The sequence below is a fragment of the Heloderma suspectum genome, chromosome 8, assembly GCF_057233095.1.
Source record: "Heloderma suspectum isolate Gila_16-S chromosome 8, 16-S_ref, whole genome shotgun sequence".
Taxonomy (NCBI): domain Eukaryota; kingdom Metazoa; phylum Chordata; class Lepidosauria; order Squamata; family Helodermatidae; genus Heloderma; species Heloderma suspectum.
Window position 1 is genome coordinate 15,579,365 of NC_139465.1, and position 25,931 is coordinate 15,605,295.

Below are 25,931 nucleotides of genomic sequence, written 5' to 3' on the forward strand. Positions count from 1 at the left end.
AGGTGGCAATCTAATCCAGCACCACAAACATGGCCGAATACACAGGGATTCAAAGCCTGACTTGTAAGAGCTAAGCTCTCAAAGCCCGGAGCTTGGTTGGACAAATCTGTCAATTTAGGTTTTTCCCACATTTGAATGTTTTAAATCTCAAGTTATTTTTGTCTTGAAACTGAAGACATTTGCAGATTTTGGCAAACCCTTATAAAAAAACCAAATGAAACTAAATTCTCACCCAACCCTAGTTGGGATCAAGTTCAAAAAACCTCCCAACATCAGTTTCTCGTGGCACTTAACCCTTTCAAATGGGAAAGAGAGAGAGAGAGAGCAGTACTACTTCAAGGAGTGTAGAGGTGCTGCTGCTACTTGCTCCAAGCAAGAATTTAATTGCTTCTCCATGGTCCTGATGTGGGCTGAATGCACAGAAGATTCTGTCTTAGTGACAACTGAGTTTAACGGAATGCTACCTTCTAGCCCACAAGATTCTACAAACAGGAAAGCCACAAAACCTCATATTACATTTAGATTGGCAGGTTGCTCTTTGAAATTGCAAGCTGATAGACTGCATTTAGGGAGGGGGCATAGCTCTGTGATAGAGCACCTGCTTTGCATGCAGAAGATCCCAGGTTCAATCCCCAGCTTCTCCAGGTAGAGCTATCTGAAACCCTGGAAGAGCTGCTGCCAGTCAGTGTCAACAATACTGGGCTAGATGGACCAATGGTGACTCAGTGCAACAGCTTCTTATGTTCCTATGTACCTTTGAAAATATTTACTTTTTAAAATATTCCTGCGAGGTCTATTCCTCTTTTACTAACCTGTTTTTCCAGTCCTATATCTACGAAACACAGCAGAAACCCACATAGCCCACGGAAGTCATCTTTTTCGCCACACCACGGCCTGCGTTGGAGAACAAAAATATTGGGAAAACAACATGCACACAAGAGGGAAATAAAATAATATATAGCAAGATGGAAATGCAAGGGACAGCTTGGATTCCCCACCCCCAAAGCTAGTATAGCATAATGGCTTAGGACAGGGGTGGACAGAAGGTAGATCCTCAGATGTTTTGGACTTCAACTTCCAGAAGCCCCTGCCAGCATGGCCAATAGTCAAGAATGCTGGGAGTTGAAGTCTAAATATTTAAAGATCTACTTTCTGCCCACCCTTGGTTTAGGATTATGAACTGTGACCCATCTCAAATAACACCACTGCCATTAACTGGCCAGTTAGCCTTAGACCAGCCTTCTCTCTCTCTCAGCATCAGTCCTACCCTGCATTTGCAATAAAGGGACAATAATACTGAACTACCTTACAAGAGTGTTGTGAAAATTACTAAGATAATGTATGTAAAGCACTTTCAATACCCAAAGGAGTCTTCTCCAACCTAGTGCCTTTCAGATTTTTGGGGACTTCAACTCCCGTCAGCCACAGCCAGCAAGACCAATGATCAAGAATGTTTGAAGTTGCGGTCCAAAACGTCTGGAGGACACCAAGTTGAGGAAGGCTTCTCTAAAGCAACAAGTATGAAGCCTTCAATCTGCTTTATGGTTTTTTAGCTGCTGTTCTTATGATTGTGATTAATGTTATTGTATAATGGTATACATAATTTATTTTTTATACTTTGTTGAAATCCAAACTGGTTGAAGGGTGGTATATACATGTTTAAATAAAAAAATTAATATGATTCAGATTCAAAGTTTGCATTGTGCATTTTTAAAATATATATATTTCTTAGGATTATCTACTATTACCCAAGACATTAATCACAAGTTAGTCATGCAGCCCGTTTGCTTCCTTGTCATCTGCTGCATTAACCTGAAGATAAGATTCTTACCCTGCTGATTTCAGAAAGTGCTCTTAAGGGCCTCCAGCACTAAACCTCCTAAATAATAGCCGTGTCAGAGAAGACCTTTCTCAATTTCCTGTTTTGTCAAACTCATTTCTAGTTCTATTTTTTCCTTCCTAAAAACTCCAGCCAACTGAGGATTTCATATTTGAATTGTGGCATTAAACAGCTGCTAGCTATGTTTTCAACACAGTTCTATTTATTTTTCTTTTTGGACTATGATTCCAAAAAGCTGAAATCTATGCTAAGGTGCAGGGCTTCCAAGGCTTAGCTCCAGAACTTATTTTCCATGTTAAAGGTTTACTTCTGGAACATGTAAAGTAGCAGCAGAGAGGAGCAAGTGTGTTCACTCGTCAATGAAAGAAAGAAACCACAGTCAGCTTCACCACCACCACCACCACCACACACTTGAGATGAAGAAGTTCTAAGCAGGCTTGCACCCTTGTATTATAGAAAATAAGCATGGAGAACTGCTCCCCTCCCTCCCTCCTTCCCTCCCTCTCATAGAGGAGGTAAATTCCCCTAAGAGCAGGAAGACAAGAGTGGTGTTATTACTTGGCTGAACTGAGGCCCTCAATGGTTGACATCATTTTGTCATTAATGTCTTCTTCCATCCTTCCTTTCTGTGAGGTATTTCTAAGAACAGACAGAAAAACATTACCAAAATGCAGGAGGAGAAAGGACACACTACATAATTATTACATAACTTTAAATTCCATCTCAACAAGCAAAAACTGAAAATATGCAGAAGCACTCCACACAGCAACAATTTGTTGCTAGCCTCACTTGTACAGACAAATTCCAAAACAAAACAATTCTAAGAAATACAGACCAAAGTCAACAAAACATGCTCATGGAAAACCAAAGGATGAAGAGCAGGATAAGCACGAACAACTAATGTTATCGTTTCATCCAACAGAAAAATGATTCGTTTCTTTGGAGGAAGGGAAAGAAGGTGGAAAAAGAAATGAGCAAGGAAATATCCTGTTGTTTCATGGTGCACAGTAGCAGACACAGGCAGAAATGTAAGGAGAAAAGAAGAACTCACTTATAGTTTACAGTCAAAGGAAGACATAACTGTTCTTGTCTAGATCCATCCACACTAACACATACACAGGGAAAGAGAGAGCAGAGAGACATCTGATGTCATGCAGCAGTTCTAGTGCATTAATTAGATGCAATCAAATTAATAATCCATGACAAGACTATAGTTATAGTAGTCTATGTTCAGAGGGTCGCCAAACTAAAACAAGATCTAGTTGGCATCTATCCATTTCTCACCTGGCCCTAATCATTCAGTTCGTTTCCCCAGTCATTCCTGGATTTTGAGCTTCTGAGTCAAAAGTTGCAGTGGATACTGAATATAGAACTTTAGTACCTGTACTGTCCCAGGTGGGTATCTGCAGGAGGTACAGCGGGCATTTTCACCCTGATACCCCCCCCCCCACACACACACACACACCTACCCTGTGGACTGTACTCTGGAAATCTGTATTTCTTAATTTTAAAAATTGGAGGTTTGCAAGCTAAATTTGACCCTTTTAGTGCTCCATAGCAAAATGTAAAAAAAAACTTGTGAAAAAAAATTCCTGCTCCCAGAGAATATGGCAGGGCAGCAGGGGTTACACCAGAGGGTATCTGGGGCCACGTGTTGCCCACCTCTAGATTAAGGCACTGTTTTCCTTCTCTTGCCAGCCCTCCTCTGTTGTCACATGACTTGTCTAGAGTCAAGCTCACGCTTCTGCTGCCTAGCTCCGCTCAGGAGCCTAGTGAGGAGGAGAGATAGATTTGGGGAAGAAAGGAGCAAATTGGTTTAAGTGCTATGGTTTCCACATGTGTTTCTGCTGTCACGTGGCTCACCCAGAGCGCAAACTTGTATGCCGCTCTGCTTGGGAGCTACGTTTGTGCACATAGAAGATTAAGGGAGAGGAACCCAGCCTAAGCACTGGGTGAGTCAAGTGACAACTGAGCAGGATGGGTGAAGAACACTCCTCAAACCCATCTGCTCACTTCTCCAGCCACATCTGTCTCTCTTCCAGAACTAACTGCATATTGATAAGAGGCTTAATGGACATCTAGTCCTGTATTTTGCTTTTAATAGTTAGCTAGACAGATAGATGCCCCTGGGAGGCTTATATGACCTCTCCTGTTGTCTGCACACAGCATCAATTATTTAGAGGTATACTGCCTTTGAAGTGGGAGATTCCATGATTTAACTATCACAGCAATCTTCCAGGAAATGGTCTAATCTTTTTTTAATGCCATCTCTGAGCCTATGAATGTGTGACAAGCAAATGTGTGTAACAAAATCCCGATGGTGGCCTCTACTGGGGAAAAGCAACTTCGGGGGGGGGGGGGATTGTTAGTGAAGGAGCAGCAGAGGGGAGGGTGTTCAATTCTTTCCCCACCTGCTGCAGCTTCTCTCCTCCAAGGCACCCACTGTCCACCTGGCAAGATTTTTTGTAAGGCTGAATTCCAGGAAAAACTGAATCCAAAAGGTGGCAATCCTAGCATGGGGTGAAATTATTTTTTTAAAGTATTTTTTATGCAGGAGCCTTCCAGAGGGTACACAGTCTAAGAAAAGTAATTTTGAAACCAAACATTGTACAGAAGGAGAGAAGCATCATCCATCAAATCCAATGCAAAAAACAAAACAAAAACCTTGGGCAGTATCATCGGTGTCATTCCACAAACTCAAATAGCCCTAGTAGAGCTTCGCTGAATCTTTCCATTGTGCAAACGGTTCCACATTATTCTTGCGGAACTGGTTGTGCAACCGGTTGAACGAGCTTAATGTGCACCTGCTTGTACAATGGATTGCACAAGTATAATGTGCAACTGATTGCCCAACAGATTGAGCTTCCACAAATGTAAATTTTGTTGGAGTCTCCTCTTGTGCATAGTTTGGAAACTAGTTTCAGCTAGCACGTTATTTGCACTAGCAGAACGACACCATTAGATACTGCCCCAAGAAACGAATGTGCAGTCTTGTACTTGCACTGAAGAGGAGCAGGAGAGAAAAATATTTTAAAGGAAACCACATATAATGAAGTTACTCTTTGGCCTCTGATGGGACTACACCAATTTTTGTGGTTTGCAAATATCTGCAATGTAAGGGGCTGGCTGCTTCAGAGTTTGCAATAAAGTGTACACACAGAGTAGGTAAAGTTACAGGTAATGGCACCATGTACATCTCAATATTTGAAATCATTTTTCTCAACATTGTTCTTGAGTCATTCTCCATCCAAATGTTTTCTCCTATGGTTTATTCCCTTTACCATATCATTCTCATGTCATTTGCCTTGCAAACTCAAGTCTAGTACAATTCTGATAGAATATGTATGATGTGAGCACCTACAATTTTGGTAGTTCAGAAGTGGAGAGGTACTTCACCACCATTGCTTAAAAAATGGTTAGTTAGAATCTGGAGAGTAGCAGAAATGCACTCAACTGAGTTTATTCATTTGATTATTTATTAACGTTAATAAATTAAGTGTTGCAAATATTTATTGCTATTTATTTTATATCTAGGAATTCATGAAGTGCTGTTCAAAAATGTATGGATGAATTGCAAACTAGTTAAAAAATGTGTTACTTGAATTACCCAAACATGCCTGGAGATCCCCCTTAAACTCCTACACACACACTTTTAGGTTTAAAATTTCAATATTTTGGTTGACTACACAAATTGCAGATGGTAAAGGGAGAAATGTCTCCCATATGAACCTATCCATTCATTAAGTGTAGGATCTTCTTGACAGAGGTACAAGAATATACAACTTCCTCTCTAAGGAGGTTTGTCTTACTTCTTTCTTATTGGCCCTTTAGCTGCCTGGCAAAGCCAGTTGTCTTCCAATGAGCTTTCAGAACTCATTGAGCCTCCATTTATTTCATTACTCCTGAATTTTAATTCTGTCGCTCATGCTGGTCTTCGTTGCTGTTTTTATTGTGCATTGTAACTTCTTGTTAGCTGCCTTGCTGATTGCAAATCGAAAGGCAGGGTATTTACAATAAATAAATACAACAAAACTGGATCTGAAGAGCATGGTAACAAAAGAGTGTGACTTGCCTCTCTGAAGTCCTCTGACGGGTTGCTAGCTGCAGAGCTATCTCCTAAGTTAGAGAGAAGGGTGGAGAGAAAATGCTTTTTTCCCTTAAACGTGTAAACAAAATAAATGAATTCAACAAGCCAAAATAATATATTTACATTAGCATAGCACAGAAGAGCCAAACCTATGAGTTTCCTGGAAGATAGAAAGCCTAAAAATGGTTGAGTACTGGGAAAGGTTTCCTCCCTGAAACAGGCAGAATATAAGAAGAGCCCTGCTGGATCAGACCAAAAGCTATCTAGCTCAGCATTCTGTTCCCACAGTGGATAGCTAGATGCCCGTGGGAAGTCCACAAGCAGGACATGAGTGCAATAGCTCTAGTCCCAGACCAATTGGTATTGAGGGGCATACTGCCTCCAATACCAGACGGACCATACAGCCAAAGATCGCCTTATCCTCCATGAATCTATCTCATCTCCTTTTAAAGCCCTCTGAATTGGTGGCCATCACTACAGTTTGATGCAGAATGATAGGAGGTGACCAAAGCTTTGTGTCATTTGCTAGACTACCAAGTTAATAGGAACCAGAGGAAAGTAGATGCTCTCTATGAACCAATATTAAGAGCTTATCTCACTTTTCCTTTGAAAATATGTATATATAAATCAGAACTGGAGAGCACAATAAAAGGTGCTACTAAGGAATGTGTTTCTGGGATTTTGTGGACAATGTGATTGTCCTAATGGGTGCCAACAGTGGGACCGATATGTACATATGACTTTTTCTACCCATTCTTTTCCTATTCTTCTATGGTTGTTCACAAAAATTAGTTGTCTCCATGTTGCAATGGAGAGTCTCAAAATTCTTTTTTAAAAAGAGCAACAACGGAGCATTACCTTTTTACGCCTCCTGTTTGGTGCAGAGGTCTCACTGCTCACGCTTTCTCTATGATTTAGGTGAGCAAAAGGTCGGGCTGCCCCCCAAGACTCCAAATATCGTGACATCCGGACTGAAGCCCTTATCTTCAAGCCATCCTGCGCTCGGGTGTGAGGAAGATGATTGTTGGAGGCATGCTGCTTAGACTAAAAACAAGACAAACCACAGATGCAAGTTAGACAACATGATGTAATGAAGAGGGCATCTTCACATATCACACTAAACTACAGCTTATCACAAGGATGGGCAGCTTCAGGGGCCATTTTCCACTGCTGGATCCACCACCCTCTCCCACAAGCCGCACTCTTGCTACCACCACACCACGAAGGCAAAAAAAAAAAATGGCATTGGTGGCAAACTACCACGAAGCCAAATTTAGCCAAATAAAGGCCAAATTTAGCTTGAAAACAGGCTGAAATAACCGAATGGTTCCAAAGTCCTCCTGGCTCTCTAGGATAAGAGAGGGGGAGGGGAAGAGCATGTGAGCCCAAGCCTAATTGTGGCTCATTCCTCCTTGTGAAAATTGTGATAAACTGGTTTAGCTTGACATGCGAATGTGGCATGTATTGTATGACACCATTCTCCAGAGACTAAAGAGGTCAACTTCCCCAACTTCATCCCCCAGATGTTGGACTACAACCACCATTATCCCCAGCCAGCATGCCCCCATGGCTGTGAATGATGGGAATCGTAGTCCAACACATCTAGATAGCGCCAGGTTGGAGAATGCTGCATGAAGTGGTGGTATCAAGCACCACTTCTAAATCCTATTTATTGTTTGGGTGAGGTTTCAAACTCTCCAGCAAAATGGCTCCTGGCCTCCCCAAAGCAGCTCAAGCCCAACTAATAGCAGTAAGAGTCCATGTCAGCTGTCAGCTCTAAGGAAGAACTAACAGACTAAAATGACAGCTCTGGATATTAAGACCACCCAACAACCACAAACCATGAGCACAACATGAGTTTGTCCATATTTAAAAAGAACCCAGCTAAAACTTTAGAAGCCAGTTCTCTGGGGTACGCAGTACGTGTAATCTGCAAGCATGGGCACACATTTTTTACTACTTTTGGAAATTCCTCCTGTACAGATGGACAGCGGAACTCCCTTTAGCCCAGACTTCTGTCCCATGGGTGGTTTTCCTTCCTCTGTGCTAGATTACTGCTCTCTGTTATGAAGTTAATGCCATGTCTTATCCTATAACAATTTTGACTAGGCTTTCTAACAGTGGTGGTGCTGTTTAAATAAACATATCCTTTCCCCTCCTTCAAAGCCAAGTTCAACCATGTATTAATTAATCTGTCAACATACATATAAAGCTGCTTTATAAATGAGTCCAACTATCCATCTCTTTAGCCCAGTGTTGTCAGCTCTTGACCAGCAGTGGCTGTAGTACAGTGGTCCCTGTGGGTGATGCCCATGAAGGGGACTCCAATGTGGCACCCACGGGAACCCACAAAGGTTTTTTTAATCCCCCTTTTAAAAATACGGACATGGATTTGTATATATCCATAGCAATGAATACATATGAAATGCCTATATATGAAAGTTCAACTTTCTAGCAGTTATACATAGCTTTGCTATTTCTCTCCACCCAATCCCTTCTTCTTCCTTCCCTGTCCCTAGCCTTGCTCTTTCTCTCTCTTCCTAGCTCCTAGCCTTGTTCTTTCTCTCCCACTCACCCCTTTATCATGTCATTTCTCTCGACTACCAGCCTCTAGCCTCATTATTTCTCTACCCCACCTCTTTACCTCGCTGTTTATACCCCTCCTAGCCCTGTTTTTTCTCATCTCTCTACCCCTTTGCAATGCTATTCCCCCCACCCCCAGCTTCTAGCATCTCTATTTCTCTGCTCCCACCTTTTTTGACTAGCCAGGCTCCCACCACAGCCACATCCTCCATGCCAGCCATTTTGTAGTGGTGACCACAGCAGTTTCTCAAATTCACAAATGTGCCCAAAAAAAGGTTGGGGACCCCTGCTCTAGTACCTCTTCTAGGTAGTGAGGAGTCTTTCTCAGCTGGGCTACACAGTCCTTTTAACTGGACACACTGAGCATCGAACCAGGGAACTTCTACATGCCAAGGATGTGCTGTACATGCTGAGCTGTGACCCCTGCCCTGCCCTGCCATCATAGGCTGTATTTTGTAAAATGATTTTAATAATCTTCGTCAATGGGGATGCATAAGCCTCCCCCCACCCTGACAAAAAAGGCATTACTGTAGCCAAGAGTTCTCTTGTCTGAACTCTAGAAATTGTTGGAAAGCAAAATACAGTTTCGCTTTTGAGCTGAGCAAAATAAACTGGATCACCATACAGAGTACCTTTTCTTTTCTAATCACTTTTTCTCAGAATGCCAATAGAGCTGCACTTAAGACAGAATGTGGGAGGCTCAAAGCATATTCTTTTAATTACACACAGTTAAAGACAGCCTTTTCTGGATACTTAAACTGTTCCTTGGAGACCGAAATCTAAAAGCCATTGTTTCATGGTTCCGTGGTCCATGGCAACTGAATGTCTAATACTTTTTAGCCTTGTTATGCAATTGCAGTAACATCCGTTCTCTCCCAGTCCATATCCCTGTCCTTATCGCTTTTGACATCCCAATTGCCACCCCCTCTTCTAGCTTCAGACAAAAACCTAGACCAAAACAAGCCAAAAACAAGAAAACACAGCCGTGCAAAATAAAATCAATCAACAGACCATGTGACCAAAATTAAGCACGCACATTTGCTTAACTCATTTCAGCTACAAAATATAGGGCTTCAAACTACAGAATTCAAATCACTTTTGTTGTGTGTGAATTCTTTGACTCCTCGCTGCACATTCACGTTGCCTGAGTTTTGTTACGTGTATATTATGTGCGTGTATAATATACACAGAGTCACATGTGGCTTGCTAGTTCAAATCAGTTGAACCTCAAGACTTTGGCTTCCCAGGTCCACAATCCCTGAATCCAAATCTTGCTCCTCTTCTCTCTTCCTGTCAACACCATAGTGCCTTTTCTCCCTAGGCCCTATGTGAGGTTTTCCCTAGCCCCTCTTTATCACTTCCTTCCTTCTGTCTCAGGGCTCAATCTCTTCCACCCCCTGCTTACTTCATTCTCTTTCAGCAACCCTGCTTCTGAGTTCCTCATCTCCTAGCTCAGGGGTGCAGAACTTGAAGCCCAGGGGTGCAGAACTTGAAGCCCAGGGTTCCAATCCAGACCACCTGGGGTCCAAAGCCAGCCCTCCGAGGTTCCCCAAATCACCCCACCCCCTTCCCTGGCCCCACTCCCTCCAACCACCAATTATTTGATGGTTTTCTGGCTTTTGTGCAGTGCTTTCCTCATTCTAAATGGTAGAAACACTTCTCCTAAGGCTTACTGGCAGTAAGAGCTTTAAGTTAAAATATGCTGATATTTTTGCCTTCACCCCTTTTTCCTTTGGCCTCACCCACCATTGGAACGTATCCCCCAAGACTTTATCGTAACTGGAATCTGGCCCTTGGGCTGAAAGATTCAACAGTCCTGTCTTAGCTTTACCACCTCCTGGGCCCCTTTCCTATTTATTTCCCAGCAAATAAACCTCACTGTCTGCCCAGGATTTCTGCCTCTGTCCCCCGTGCTAAAAATAAGCAGAAACCTTCCCCCCCTCACTGTTCTCCCCAATTCCTGTGTGAAATGTATTTATTTAAAACACTTATATCCTACCCTATATCATTAGGATCTCAGGGTGACATACAGATAAAATCAATTTAGACAGTATAAAACAATACATAATTTAAATAGCTAAAACTTATTAAACCATTAAGCAAGCTAATACCAATTTAAAGTCTAAAACAATAAAACAGTTAAAACAGTGTGCTGCCTTAGGGAGTGCATTTAGCCCTCAAAGGCTTTGATTAAAAAAAACCTGTTTTGGAGCCAAAATAAAACCAGTGTCTGTGCCAACTGGGCCTCCAAGGGGAGGGCATTCCACAACTGGGGTGCCACAGCAGAAAAAGCTCTCTCCCACATCCCACCATAGTGTATGACTCACACTGATGGGATGCAGAGGAGGGCTCCTCCTACAGTTCTCAGTCCTTGGGCAGGCATATATGGGAAGAGGCATTCCCTCAAATATTGAGGTCCCAAACCAATTAGGGCTTTAAATGTCATCACTAGCACCTTGAATTCTGACCGGAAGCATATTGGCAGCCAGTGCAATGCCTTTAAGACTGGTATGATGTGATCTTTGTGAGGTTCCAGACAACAGTCTAGCTGATGCATTTTGCACTAGCTGCAAATTCCGAGTCGTCTTCAAGGGCGGCCCCACGTAAAGTGCATTGCAGTCGTCTAATCAGGAAGTTACCAGCGTGTGCACTACTGTGGTTAGGTTATCCCTGTCCAGGAAAGGTCACAGCTGGCGGAATTCTTCATAGCCAAATTGCTGCATTCTGCTTTTCTCACAGACACTGCTTTGTTTGCAAACATTTTATTCCTGGCATCTTCTTCCTGAGCAATTACAACATAACAACATCACGACACCTCAGCCAATGGGCTCACAGGAAACACTTTGCTTTTAACCACGGGTGCTTCCAAACGGAGGGCGTAGCACCACCAGTCAAAAGAGATTTCTTCTTTAATGGATTTATTCTTCTAAGAAAAAAGATGAAAGGCACTGTGAGAAAACATGGGAGGGTCACAAACAGAAGGCAACATCGCCTAGGCCGTCTGTAGTATCCCATGAATGAGGCAGGGCAATTGCACAATAAAAGCCTTATCTAGAAGCACCCCATTCTAAAAGAGACAAGAGCTGTGTGTGCACACTTGACTGCAAGTGCATGCGTGTATTTTTGGGTAAAGGCACACTTACCCTTGGATCAATCACCAAGTAAGTTTTTATATTCATGCCTTCAAGATATGGGTCTCTGAGATGTCCATTCCCTTCTTCCACCTCATAGGCTTTGCCTAGGTGATTCAGCGTTGCTTCAGTGATGTGTACACGGCTGGAAAGAGGGAAAAGACAGAAGCACAAAAGACTTAAACATTTGCAGAAAGGTCACTGTAAGTGATTCATTTCCATATCAATGGCTGTTGTTGACATGTCTGTGCTTCTCAACAGCTTCATGCCTTGGCAGCCAAATCCAGGATCCTGGCAGCATAGCTTCTTAACAACTTAGCTTATTTGCTAAGTACATTTGTTCATTGCATTTCTCAGTGACTTTGTGCAGTGTCTTCCATAGGTTTTTTTTTTAAAGATATATGCTCAAAATATATTAATTCCACAAATTAAACAACATTGGTGTATGTGCGTGCACATACACACACCAATATTTATTACACACACACAACAATGTTATTTAATATGCATGCACACTAATGTTATTTAAGACACATGCACCAATTTATTTAATTCGTGGAAATAATATATTTGGGGTATATAGTTTTTTAAAACTCTCTTATGACAGGGGTCCCAACCTTTTGGGGTTCGTGGGCATAATTGGAATTCTGAGCGAGTGTTGTGGGTGCTCTCACAAAATGGCTGGCATGGGGGTTAGGCTTGCCGTTTCATAAAATGGTGGGCATGGCTGGTCACAGAACACTCATTTCCCAGAAGACAAACTGATGGGACTAAAAGAAAAGTGACTTGCCCCCCCAAAACCCAAATGCAAGGCAGGGGTTGGGTCTGAGCTCCAAAACACAAAACCACTCTTCTGAACCCAAATAAAGATGGCATTGGAGAGCAGCGCTTCCCTTTACAGTAAGTCAGCGTCCCAGTTAAAAAAGGGGATTTTAAAAAATCATAATCAAAATAAAAACCAGGTGCCAAGAGAGGTGTCTGTGGTGCCAAGAGTCTGCCAGGTGCCAAGAGAGGTTTCCGTGGCCACACTGGCATCCAGGAGCACCACAATTTAACAGTCTTAAAATCCCTTCTCAAGGTGCTTTCTCCTCTGCCTGTATGACAACTAAGGAAGAATCTTCTCTGTTGTGGCACCCTGTTTGTGGAACACCTTCCTACAGAGGTGCGACTGACACTGGTCTTGCAATCATTTTGGCACCAGGCAAAACTACTCTGTTTTGACCTGTCTACTTTATGTTTTTTACTGCCTTTTATTGCTGTTTTATTACAATATGTTATTGTTTTTATTGCATATTTATTGTTCACTGCCCTGATACCTTTTGATGAAGTGCAGCGATAGATATGCAAAGTAGAGCACAGGGAAAGAACTAAAAGGAAAAAATTACAAAAGCAAGCAAGGGCCATTGTTTTATTTATTTATTTATTCATTCATTTCATTTCATTTCTATACCACCCAATAGCCAACGCTCTCTGGGCAGTTCAGAAAAATTAAAAACATGAAGTGCAGCGTAATACAATATAAAATATGAAAGTTTAAAACCACAGTATAACTGTACAACCAGAATAAAACCTAGCAGCAATGCAGAGATTTAAAATACAGATTTAAAACACCAAAGCTAAAAGACTAGGAAGTTAAAATGCTAAAATACTGGGAGAATAAAAAGTTCTTCACCTGGCGTCAGGAGTACAACGTTAGGTGCCAGGTGAACCTCTCTAGGGAGCTCATTCCATAGCTGGGGTGCCCCAGCAGAAAAGGCCCTCTTCTTGGTAGTCACCTGCCTCGCTTCCTTTGGCAGGGGCTCACAGAGAAGGACCACTGAGGATGATCTTAGGGTCTGGGCAAGCAAATATGAAAGGAGGCGATCCTTCAAATAACCTGGCCCCAAGCCATTAAGGGCTCTGAATGTTAATACTAAGACTCTGAATTGGGCCCAGAAATGGACTGGCAGCCAGAGCAGCTGGAAAAGTGCTGGCATAATGTGATCTCTTTGGCCAGTTCACAATCTTGCTGCCTATTTTGGACTAGCTGAAGTTTCCAGACCATTTTCAAAGGCAGCCCCACGTATAACGCATTGCAATAATCCAGACGAGAGGTTGTCAGAGCATGGGTAACTGTAGCTAGCCTATCTCTGTGCAGATAAGGGTGTAGTTGGTATACCAGCCTAAGCTGATAAAAAATCTTCTGTGCCACTGCATTCACCTGTGTCTCAAGTGACAGTTCTGGGTCCAAGAGCACCCCCAAACTACGAACCTGATCCTGTAGGGTGAGTGTAATGCCCTCCAGAAGGACGTTGAACATCACCTAGGCGGGCAGATGAACCACCCACTAACAGTACCTCCATCTTGTCTGGATTGAGTTTCAGTTTATTGGCCCTCATCCAGTCCATTACTGTGCCCAGGCACTGATTCAGAACAGCCACTGCCTTACCTGGGTTTGATGAAAAAGATGGATAGAGCTGGGTGTCATCTGCATATTGATGGCACCTCAGACCACACCTCTGGATAACCTCCCCCAGCAGTTTCATGTAACTGATGAACAGTACAGGGGATAAAATAGAGCCCTGCAGAACCGCATGGTATAATTGCCAAGGCACACAACAATAATCCCCCAGCACCACCTTCTGGAATTGGCCATTCAAGTAGGAGCAGAACCACTGGAGTGCAGTACCTCCAACTCCCAACCCAGACAACCGATCCAGAAGGATACCATGGTCGATGGTATCGAAAGCTGCTGAGAGGTCATAGAATCACAGAATAGTAGGGTTGGAAGGGACCTATAAGACCATCGAGTCCGACCCCCTGCTCAATGCAGGAATCCAAGTCAGAGCATCTCTGACAGATGGCTGCCCAGCTTCATCTTGAATGCCTCCAATGTGGGAGAGCCCACTACCTCCCTAGGTAGTTGGTTCCACTGTTGTATTGCTCTAACAGTCAGGAAGTTTTTCCTGATGTTCAGCCGGAATCTGGCTTCCTGTCACTTGAGCCCATTTCCATGTCCTGCACTCTGGGATGATCAAGAAGAGATCCTGGCCTTCCTCTCTGTGACAACCTTTCCAGTACTTGAAGAGCGCTATCGTATCTCCCCTCAGTCTTCTCTTCTCAAGGCTAAACATGCCCAGTTCTTTCAGTCTCTCCTCATAGGGCTTTGTTTCCAGTCCCCTGATGATCTTTGTTGCTCTCCTCTGAAACCTCTCCAGTTTGTCTGCATCCTTCTTAAACTGTGGTGCCCAGAACTGGACACAGTATTCAAGATGTGGCCTAACCAGTGCTGAGTAGAGGGGAACTAGTACTTCACATGATTTGGAAGCTAAACTTCTATTAATGCAGCCCAAAATAGCATTTGCCTTTTTTGCAGCCACATCACATTGTTAGCTCATATTCAGCTTGTGATCTACAACAAGGATCTATAACAAGGTCCTAGAGAATCAACAGGGTTGCACTCCCCCTGTCCCTCTCCCAGCAGAGGTCATCCCACAGGACGATCAAGGCAGTTTCCATTCCAAAACCAGGCCTAAAGCCCGATTGAAATGGATCTAGATAATCTATTTCATTCAAGAGTGCCTGGAGGTGTCTTGCAACCATTATGGTACAGCGAACAGAATTCTGGAGTAAGACTGGGGAGACCCATGTTTGAATCCCCCCTAAACCATGACACTCAATGTCTCTCAACCCAACCTACTTCACAAGGTTGTGGAGAGGATGAAATTAGGAAGTGAGGGAACATGTATACTGCCTTGATCGTCCTGTGGGATGATTGAGGCAGGGCAGGGTGAACAAACAAAGGGAGAAATAGTTATCCTCAACAAAGGTTTGACAAGGTAGTTAGGACAGGGGCCCAGTTTCTGTTCACAGAAGGTGGCAAAAATCTGTTGTTTGAAGAGCACAACTCCACAAACCCAGAAGAATATTGCATTACCAGGAAGTTTTGCTGAACAAATTTGGTGACCCAAAATAAAATGATCCCCAAATCCTAACATGCTTGAGAAATAAAACCCTCTATCATGTTATGTTTCTTAATAGTCAGTGACTGGATTCACACAACAGGACAATCCAATGTGGGCAACTAGCAACAATGGGTTGTTGTGTCATGCAGACCTGGACTGCTTTCTGCGGAGGAGCTAATTTTGGGGGCAACAAGCCACCCTGACAACCCATGGCTTGTTCTAGGGGTTGTTTGCTCGACAATGGGTTGTCATGTCATCTGAACTCAGGAGAGCAATTTCATAGTGGGTTGCAGGAAGCGGCTAATGTGCTGCTCAATAAGAGTGGGAAAAACCCCTACCACTCTTCATGATCTCACCCGTCACGCAGTGACAGCCCTCCACCAATGCCTAAATGGCACTTTGGTGGGACTGTCACTTATTTGCCAACCCCTTTTAAAAATTATTTTTCGCTCTCTTATAATTGTGCAAATGTGTTTGTATTTTTTTCCTGGTTTATCAGAAGTGAACAGGAACCCACTTGCAACTGTCCAATACGCGTAATCTTGCCTAGTCAATTTCCTTGTATGTTTCCGCTGTCAAAGGGAGCCTAGGTGGAGAAGGAAACATACAAGGAAATTGTCAAGGGAGGACTGCATATAGGCTAATTTGTGCACAATTGAAAAGCACCAAAAAGGGGGGCGGCAAGATCTCCCACTCAGCAATGTGATTCTCCAAGTTTGAAACATTGAACTGACACTTGTCAGTGTCCTGCTTCCATTTAACACTTCCTAGTGTCTCCAACTACTCCAGAATGGGGAGATATTGGCTCCCCCGCTTTTCGCAGCTCCCTTTCGGAGCAGTTACTGCTGCAGTTACTTTGAAAGGAAGCCACAAAAAGGGGGGAGACAATATCTCCCCTTTCTGGAGTAGCTGGAGACTCAGGGAAGTGTTGAAAAGGTGGAGGATGCTGAGAGGTTGTCAGTTCAACACTTAAAACCAAGAGGAGCCCTGTGCCAAGGGGGAGATATTTTCCCCCTTTTGCCACTCCCCCTTTTTTTTCAGATGCTTTTCAATTGACAACTTGGCAATTGGACCCTGGCAACGGTGTGTAAATTAGCCTATATGCAGTCTTGCCTGGTCAATTTTCTTGTATGTTACCTACTCCACTCCTTTTGACAGCTGACACATGCAAGGAAATTGACCAGGCAAGACTACAAATATCCAACAGCCATAAAAACACACTTGCAAAAGACTGACAATTAAAAAAAAAATTACTAATACAATTGCACAACTTTCTGGGGCCGAAAATAAAATAAAGAAACCTATGACCCCCTTTGCATTTTTGAGGCACCGAAAAATAAAAAAAAAAGCTGGGGAATGAAAAGCAGTAATGATAACAGCAGGGAAGGGAGACAAGATGGGTTCTGCCACTTAGGACACTGAGATACTGGCTGGACGACTGATGAGGAAAACAAGCCATGGTGAGCCTGATCGACTGTCAGGAGCACTGTGGGTTCTTCCAAAAACAACCCACACCATGTAGCGTATTCGCAGGGTGCGTTAGCATCATGTGCAAACCTGCCCAGCGTCTAGAACTCTCCTGCTTCCTTAAACCATTTCACCCTCTCTCCCTGGCTTTCCCCTGTTCCTGGAACTCTTTCTCAGAATACCTGAATAATACCACCTCTTACCCTCCTTCAAACACTAGTTCAAATCCCACCTCTTCCATGAAGCCTTTGGCTGCACTACTTAGTTTTCATCCCCAATCAAAAACAAAGCTTAAGTACATCTAATGCATCAATTGGCTATCCAGAGCTTTTCCTTTCTCTCTTTCTGTTTATTACAGTCATTTTGACCTGTTCAGGTTAAAATACAAAGACACAAATATGAGGATACAAGGCTAAAAATTCTTCAGTTTAGCTAATACAGTCAATCACCTGGGTTCTTGTATGCATGGCCGTTAGAAAAAAAAAGCAGCCACCTGTTCAGTGATATATGGGACCTTAACCGATAGACAACTGATTACCAATCTTTCAACTCCTTTCTCATCTCTACCACTACTGAAAATCTGGACTCCAACCCCCGTAAAGATCCTTGTGTTGATCTGCAAAGCACCATGTATATTCGTGGTGATAATACTGCTATTATTAATAGATGCCATTGTGAATAGATGAATGTAATGCAAATTAATGTTAATTATATGCACGTTGACACACAGATCAGCTACAGCCCTGAGGTTCATTAAAACACTCTCAAGACGGTGCAAATTGCTGACCTTGTTTTCAAGGACAACTTGCACAAGTGCCAAGAAGGCAATCAACATTAATTCAAATTTATACAGAAAACACTCTTCTCTCTCCACCCCCTCTTTGAACAAGCTGCTCCATGGCTCTTAAAACAGGCTGAAAGCTCTCAAGAGCAACATCTATATGTATTACCCAACACACAATCATCCAAGAGTTTACTCAGCTGGCTAGCATCACAAAGTTTCTCAAGGCAGTGTTCTGAAGCACAGATGGTTGCAATACACCATGGTCCTATATAATACACACACACACACACACACACACACCCTCCTTGCGTAAAATGGGCACTTCCCAGTAACTTGCCTTCATTATGACTGTTCTCCAAAAGAGAATCAGCTATAGCTGTAGGGAGAGGCAGACTTCCATCTCAGTGGGGGAAAGTTGGCAAGACTGCTTTATTATACATCAACATCTAATAATGTTTAACACATTCATTTATTTATTTAAACATTTTCATTAGCTAGCTTCTAGTCAAATAACTGGTATGATTCATGTGCTGCAAAAACTCCAGCGAAGTCAACATTGAAGAAGTTTGGCAAAGGGGGATCGAGGCCAGATTTAAACAGTAAATTAGCAGCGTGAAAACCACCACTCCCATGTTGCTAAGGTCCATACTGAAATCCAAAGAAGGACGAAGAGCGGTATAAAAATTATTTTAAATAAATCAAGCTTGTGTGAAAGAACAACACTGTCCTCCATTTTTGCATTCAGTTTGGTTGTAGGGTATTATGGGGTTAAATCTTTGTGTGCATGTTAGTCGGTTTTAGTCAAGAGGTTAATCATTTAGAGGTCTACCATTTAGTTAGAATACAGAGGTCAGGAAATTTTTCTCAGGAAGCAGGAGGTGATAAAGTTCAACAACGGTCAGAGGAAGAAAGAGAGAGAAATGTTAATTCAGGAAACAGAAACTTAGCGAGAATGAACAAGCAACTACCCTTCTGATTGGTTGGAATGGTGGGGAAGAGGGGGGAAATAATTTTAGAAGATCAAAGTCAAAGGCAAAGGGGCAGAGAAGAAGAAGAGGAGGGAGGGAAGGTAGGCCAGAGTTCTAGAGGAAAGTAAAAGCAAGAGCTACTGGAACAGTTTGAGAGCACTGGACCAATGACAGCAAGGGACCTAAGTAAAATAGGGACTCAGTCTAATTAGGTTAGATGGATACATTTGTCCCTGCTTTTTTAATTATTGCTCATATTGCTGAGTGGTGTGGCATATTTGTGTGTGCGCGTGTGTGTGTGCATGCGCGCGCGCGTGCATATCAATATATCTATTCAGTTTTTAAAATGTTTTCCTATTGATATTTTCTTCAATAAAATTTAAACATCGTTATGTGAAACATTGCAGTCCCTTTTTTGGTTACCCACCCTATGTCTAACCACCAACCTACACTACCTAAAATAGATACCTGAGGCCTAAAGGATTTAAGCCTGGTTTGGTGGAGACAGAGAAATAAAGATTTCCACCTGGTGGCAGCAGAAAAGGCCACAGAAAGGGAAGAGCAAAAAGGAGTGTGAGCACAGTGTTTTGCCTGTTTTCCATTCCACTCACAGAACAGGGCATTGCTTGTCCATGACAGCTCATATAAGAGCTTCATCCACGTGGTTCTGACATATGAAGGCTGGGTGGGGGGTGGGGCAAAGGCAGAACATTGCAGGGGAGGGGCTTTTTGCACTGAGGAATTGACTTTTTTCCCATTTTTCCAACAGAAAAATGGCAAATTTAGGGGGACACTGAGGGGAAAATTTCTATGAAATAGTTTCTCTTTCAGAATTAGTGAATGGCTTTTTAAGATAGGGATTTACTCACATAAAATGTGTCATATAAATATTTTTATGTAAGATAATTTACAGCATTAGATAATTCTTGAGTACTGGATAGACATACATACACGCAAATCCAAGACGCATTTCTGCACCTACAGAGTGCTGCCACCTTCATGAGAACAGCAACACAAGGCCTTTATTGCTTATGAATTGCTGCTTACCTTTACTACAAATTGTTTGGTTCTTATTTTCATTTTTTTGCCTTCCTGTCTAAGATACATATGTTTAGGTAGAATAAGATCCAGTAATTTACAGCTTGCTCTAGTGCTGGATATATTCAAACATTTTGCTTTACTTTTGAGGCATGCTTACCTGGGAGTAAGTACAACTAAACAGAGTGGGTTTTACTGCTAAATACACATGCACAGGATTGCTCTGAATATTTTATAAATATGCCAAATAGTACAATTTTATAGGTTAAGTTATAGTTGAAGTTGTTAATGGAATAAAATGCATTTAGGTTTGATAAAGAAGTAAGTACTGCATATATTTCAATTTTTCATTTAAAAAAATTCTAGTTCCCCCCAGAAAAAGAAAAACTTTTTTTTCTCATGGCTTCAAATTTTCAGGAAAATGTGCATCTCTATTCTGAACCATGCCCGCAACGAATGCTGGGTTGCACAGGTGTGGCTTAGAACCATGCAAGCCACCCATACTATATGGGCAGAGATCTTGGCAATATGGGAGCATTTGTGGATGTGGCAAAGTATTGTTTAAATGGGCCTTATATTTTTTTTTTACCACTCACTGTCAGAAGGAATGACAGGAAGGAATATAGGAAGCATAATAAAGAGATATAAATGATGGAGACACAGTTTCCCATCACAACTGGTCAAGCCTTTGCAAAGAGCATGAAGGACCTGCAACCACGAGCCTAGAAGACAAATTTTAATGCCAGTGCTGACATCTTGGCAACTAAGCCCCCCCCCCCCGCCCCCCAAAGACTGGAAGGACACATATGGTCCTAACACTACAAGTTGCCTATTCTTCTTTTAAATAGGTTCTTCAGCTAACCAGCCAAAGGGCAACTTGCTCCAAACTGGTGTCCTCCAGATGCTGTAGAACACAACTGCCATCATCCCTGTCCATTGGCTATGCCTGTGTTGACAGGAGCTGCAGTTCAAAGCATGTAGGGCCACTATTTTGGAGAAGTCTGGCTCAGAGAAATGCTTAGGCAACATACAGTATTCACTGAAATCATGCTCTGCAGCTAAGCATGCCATTCCCCAGTGGCATACACCAAGTAATGATGACTACGAAGCAGGTGACTGAGTCATAGTATATACACAGGGCACTGTTTCATTTCCAGCACCATCAGACAAACAGGTAAGCTCACGTACCAGAAAAGAGCAATCAATCCAGCTCAGGCCATAAAAGTGGCTAAAAATAAACCACCTTGCCACCTCTTTTGCCAGCAAGGTCTTTCCAGTGTTTCACTAATGTAAATAGCAACAGAAATGCATGCAACAGAGTCTACTGTGTGTCTGCCCTATCAGAGGTGATAAACCTGCTCTGATTGCTGGTACAATGATGGACAATCAAGAAGACTCAACTTGCACACAGTTTCACAGTTCGGAGCTAAGACTTCATTATCTTGAGCCGGGGTTATTCCCATGGCGCCAAATTTTCTGGAAAGTTTACATCTTTATTCTGAACCATGCCGTGACGGATGCTGGATTGCACAGGCATGGTTTGGAACCATGGGGTGGATGGTAGCAGCACTTGTTCAAGGCACACTCTGTAAAAATTAAGGGCTTGCTCACACATGCACGTTTGTAATTTGGTTTCTCTGCACTTGATTTACAGTATACTTGATGACTGGCAGCTGAATGTGTGAACCCACTGCCCTGAAAAGCATTATGGAAGAGTGACATAGAATTTCAACAGGTGGTGTTAGGTCTCCACTGGCTGATTCACACATTAAAGTCTGATAGTGTAATAATTAAGTGATGAACATGTGTACACCATGCCAATGTCATGGGTGTTAAAGCTGGGGTCTGCCCCAAATGCAAACACCACTAGTTACAGCTCTAATTCCATTTTTTAAGTAGTACATTTCAGTGCAGAAAAAAATAGAGCAATGCTGAATGGCTGAAGTGTTGCATTTCCTTTAGGGCAGCCTTCCCCAACATGTTGCCCTCCAGACATTTTGGACTCATTCCCATCAGCCCCAGCCAGCATGGCCAATGGTCAGGAATGCTGGGAGTTGTAGTCCAAAACATCTGGAGGGCACCAGGTTGGGAAAGGCTGCCCTAGGGTGTCTTTTCTGGGTTGTTAATAGAAACAGCAATTCTTATCATGCTTTGAAAGCACCCTCATTCATTTGAGCCTTCTATTGTCATGCGGTTAAAAGCAACAACAAAGGGGTTTGGTAAGTAATGTAAATGCTGTAAAAGAAAGGAGGAAAGCCTCTCTAGCACAGGACAATACGCTATTGATTTCAACTCCAGGAAAGCACAGTTAAGCTGAGCATTAAGAAATGATTCCTCATTGCAAAGACCACTCTGTAGTAGAAAGATCCACTCTGGTAAACTGTCAAATCTGCTTTCTTGGATCTTTCTTTTAAGGGAGGCAGGACAGACACCTGCCAAAAATGTATCAAGACATAAAATACCTGTCTTGGGCTACAGTCCTATGAAGGCGTACTTCCAGGTCAGTCCCCGTACTTCCAAACAAACATGCTTTGGATCAGGTTGTTAGAGCAAAATATTGGACTATTTGGCTCACTGTGTTTTTGCCAACACATAGATTCTATGAGCCGGTTCAGAAATAACGGCAAAACTATGGTTTGGCCATTATGAACAGGTTTTGGGCATGTGCACCTCCTTCCTTCCATCGCTCACATCCAGTGTCCTCCTTTCCTGGTTTGATCAAACCATTATTTGCTGTTGTGTCCGAATTGGCCCAACAAAGGATTCTACTAACCATAGTTTGCATCAGAAGTTCAAACCACAGTTTCCAATCTTAGTTGCGATGTAACCTTGAGCTTGTAGTAATCACAGCTTGCCCGATGCGGTCATCATGGCAAGCTATGGCTATGAATCAGAAAGTAAAGGGAAGCCTGAAGCATGACGTCAACAGCCAAACGATGAGACATCGGAAGCATGTTTATGAAAACTGTATCCATACAATGGTACAGTTTACACCAGCTAACACTTGTTTCTACATTTCCATTATTCATAACCAATGCATTGCAGTTCCTGATTATCTCATGCAGTGATTTAATGGAAACCCACAACACAAGAAGCAATGGTGCTTACCCAGGAACTCCTGCAGATTCCATTCGGTTAGCTAAGGAGACATCATGAGACCAAACGTCATACTGCCATTTCCGAAGCCCAATCACACCACAGAGTACATTTCCAGAATGAATGCCAACTCGCATATTGATGTCCACTCCTGTGGCTTCTCTCACTTGTCTACAAAACATTTCAGAAGACAATATAAAAAGGCAGCAAGTTTTCCCATCGTTATGCCTACAATTCATGCTGGTGTTTTAATCCTCCCTATTTGCAGCAACATGAATGTGAAAATTAGGGGTGCAGTCCACACCACACTCAAAACAGCAGCAAAAACCAGAGCGTGGGGTAGTGGAAAGAGTGTTGTAACTGGACTGGGGAAATGTGGGTACAGAAACCCACTAAGACAGGAGTGTTGAACCTCTTTTAGCCCAAAGACTGAATTCAATTTTGGAGAAGATCTTGGGAGAAGCATTCCAGTAGTGGGTGAAGCTGAAGAGAAAGGGGGAGGGGCCAAAGGCAAAAAGGGGTGGGGGGAATACCAGCATATTTTGGCTTAAAGCTTTTACTGCCAGTAACTAAGCCTTAGGAGAGGCCTTTTAGAATGGGAAAAAAACCCTGCACAAAAGCCAGAAAACCACCAAACAATTAGTGATTTACAGAACCCAAAGGGATGTATTAGGATGCCAGGCAGGCCAGATTTGGCCCATGAACCTGAGGTTCAAACACATGCACTAAGCCATAAAGCATAGTGGGCATCCTTGGGCCAATTACTGTGACTTCATTCCTATTGAAATGGGAAACCTACCTTTGAACAGATTACAGATTCTTGATGGAGGCTCACTTGACTAAATACTCCTCCATATACAAAAAAAATCCATCCCTATATAAAACTAGATGTCTAGGCAGTTCCAGCTCACAGTTTAGGGGGCCCTTGGGCAAGTTGTTCTGAGTGAAACTACCACTTCCCCACTGTTGCCAGCAATGCCCATTCCATTTTGCATGGAGCATTCAATCACATGAACCTGGATTGGCAATCTGAAGTGATACAGCTTAGACATATTAGTGAGTACTAAGACAAGTTTTCAGCCTAATCCATCAATGTGCTGACTAAAGACTTGTGGGGTCCTGTTTTTAAATAGGATCCCCATGGTCTATCAATGCATTTCAAATTTTACCAGAGTGCTTTGCAAGAGCGGAACTAATATGTGTTAAACAATCCTGAGTATACAACTCTTGCTTAAGAATACACATGCCTTGCTGGATGAGAACATGGTCTGCCTAGCTCAGCATTCTTTATAAGAATCCCAGCAATGTTCAGCAAGCTTCAGTGAGGAGGGACCATAGCTCAATAGTACAGCACATACATACTTTGCATGCAGAAGGTCCTAGGTTCAATCCCCACATCTCTAGTTTATCAGGTAAAAGGTGATGGGAATGACCTCCCGCTAAGACTCTGGAGAGCAGCTGTTAGTCAGAACAGACAGTAGTGGGCTAGACAGACAAATAGTTTAACCTGGTATAAGGCAGCTTCTGATCTTGGTTAAACGTTGGATTCACCTTCTTCTCACCCCTGGCCTAATATACCCCACACTGTGGTTGTAAGGATAAAATGAGATAACCCTGTGTACACTGCTTTTCTTTGGATGAAGGACAGAATACAAATAACGCTAAATCAATTCCAGATGGGTGACTATATTAATCTGTTGCAGCAAAATCTTGTGGCACCTTAAAGAGAAAACATATAACTACAGCATGCATCTGATGAAGTGGTCTCTGGCCCATGAAAGCTTATACCACAATGAAATGTGTTATCAATAAATGAAACTCCCATTGACTTTAAAAGACACACACTTGTATCATTCTTTTTGATTTACAATGGGCAGCATTCCAATGCTGCCTGTGCGCTAGCAGGATCCACCACTAGCGTAATGGAAAGCTAGTGGTTCCAAAAAGATGGGGGAAGTCAATGCAGCTTGCAGAAGGAAGCTCCGCTGATCTGTCCTGTTCTGGACGTGAGTATTTCGGGTCATTTCCAGGGTTATTTTAGGAAACTCTAGCTTTTGTTGCGCTCACCAGGGGTCCCACAGGCACCAGAGAAAGGACGGAGGCTCAGCAGCAGTAGTGGATACTGTCTACTGACAGCAGCAATACATTTATTCCGTTCTGCTCAGATTATGAGGACATCTATTTTGCACACTACTATATTATGTATTCCTGCATTTCTCATTCTAATTTAGGGAGCAATCCTATGGCCGCTAGTTAGTGGCTAGATGGCCATAGGATACGTCAATTCCCTGAGAACCAGCCTCCCCCCCCCCCCCCACGCTGCCTCGCAGGCAGCTTGGAACGGCCCCGCGCACTGTGCTTGGAAGAGGAGCACAGAGCAGTCCAGGGGGCACTCCAGGGCAGGGAAGGCGGAAATGCCAGTATGACACATCCAAAGTGTTGTCTGGCTGCCACTTCCCCCTCTCTGGCTTCTCGCAGCTGGACAGCCAAAATTGGCTATCTAGCTGCAAATGCAGGGCAGCTGAAGCACAGAGGGGATGATCCCCTCCACACTTCTCCTGACTTGCATTGGATAGGATTGAGCCCTTAATGTTTCCAAAAATTATTTTGAACTCCTTTTTTTTTAAGTACATACTTTATAGCTTCGCACATGTCGAGGCCCATTTTCACACAGTTCTTGGCATGTACTGGCAAAGACACAGGTAAGCCTGAGACACAATAATAACAGTCTCCCAAAATTTTTATCCTCATGCATTCATTTTCCTGCAAAACAAAAACAGCACATGACTCATCAGAAAAACAGTAAATATGAATTAGCAGGTATCTATCTTAAATCATAGGCTTTACTTGTAGAACCAACAAATCAGTCATTGACTTGACTTTATCTGACACAGCGGTTTTCCATTGTGTTCCATGAAATTTGAAGATGCGGTGGGGAGGTTCCTCAGAAGCTGCTCAGGGATTCTTCAATGGCCTGTTTGGATGGTCACATA

At 42.8% G+C, this 25,931-nt stretch overlaps 1 protein-coding gene across 2 annotated transcripts in view; it reads right to left on the reverse strand.

Annotated features, from left to right (window-relative positions):
* ADCY7 (adenylate cyclase 7) overlaps positions 1–25,931 on the reverse strand; it is a 125,097-nt gene that overhangs the window by 22,459 nt on the left and 76,707 nt on the right. Inside the window, exons 8-15 of one of the 2 annotated variants that reach the window (XM_084812992.1) lie at positions 25,574–25,701; positions 22,951–23,109; positions 11,654–11,786; positions 6,786–6,971; positions 5,913–5,956; positions 4,252–4,350; positions 2,399–2,479; positions 813–894 (exon numbers count right to left, since the gene is read on the reverse strand). In XM_084812992.1, the coding sequence (XP_084669118.1) occupies positions 813–894; positions 2,399–2,479; positions 4,252–4,350; positions 5,913–5,956; positions 6,786–6,971; positions 11,654–11,786; positions 22,951–23,109; positions 25,574–25,701 (912 nt within the window). The remainder of the gene's footprint in view (positions 1–812; positions 895–2,398; positions 2,480–4,251; positions 4,351–5,912; positions 5,957–6,785; positions 6,972–11,653; positions 11,787–22,950; positions 23,110–25,573; positions 25,702–25,931) is intronic. The other variant, XM_084812993.1, reaches the window with a different exon arrangement.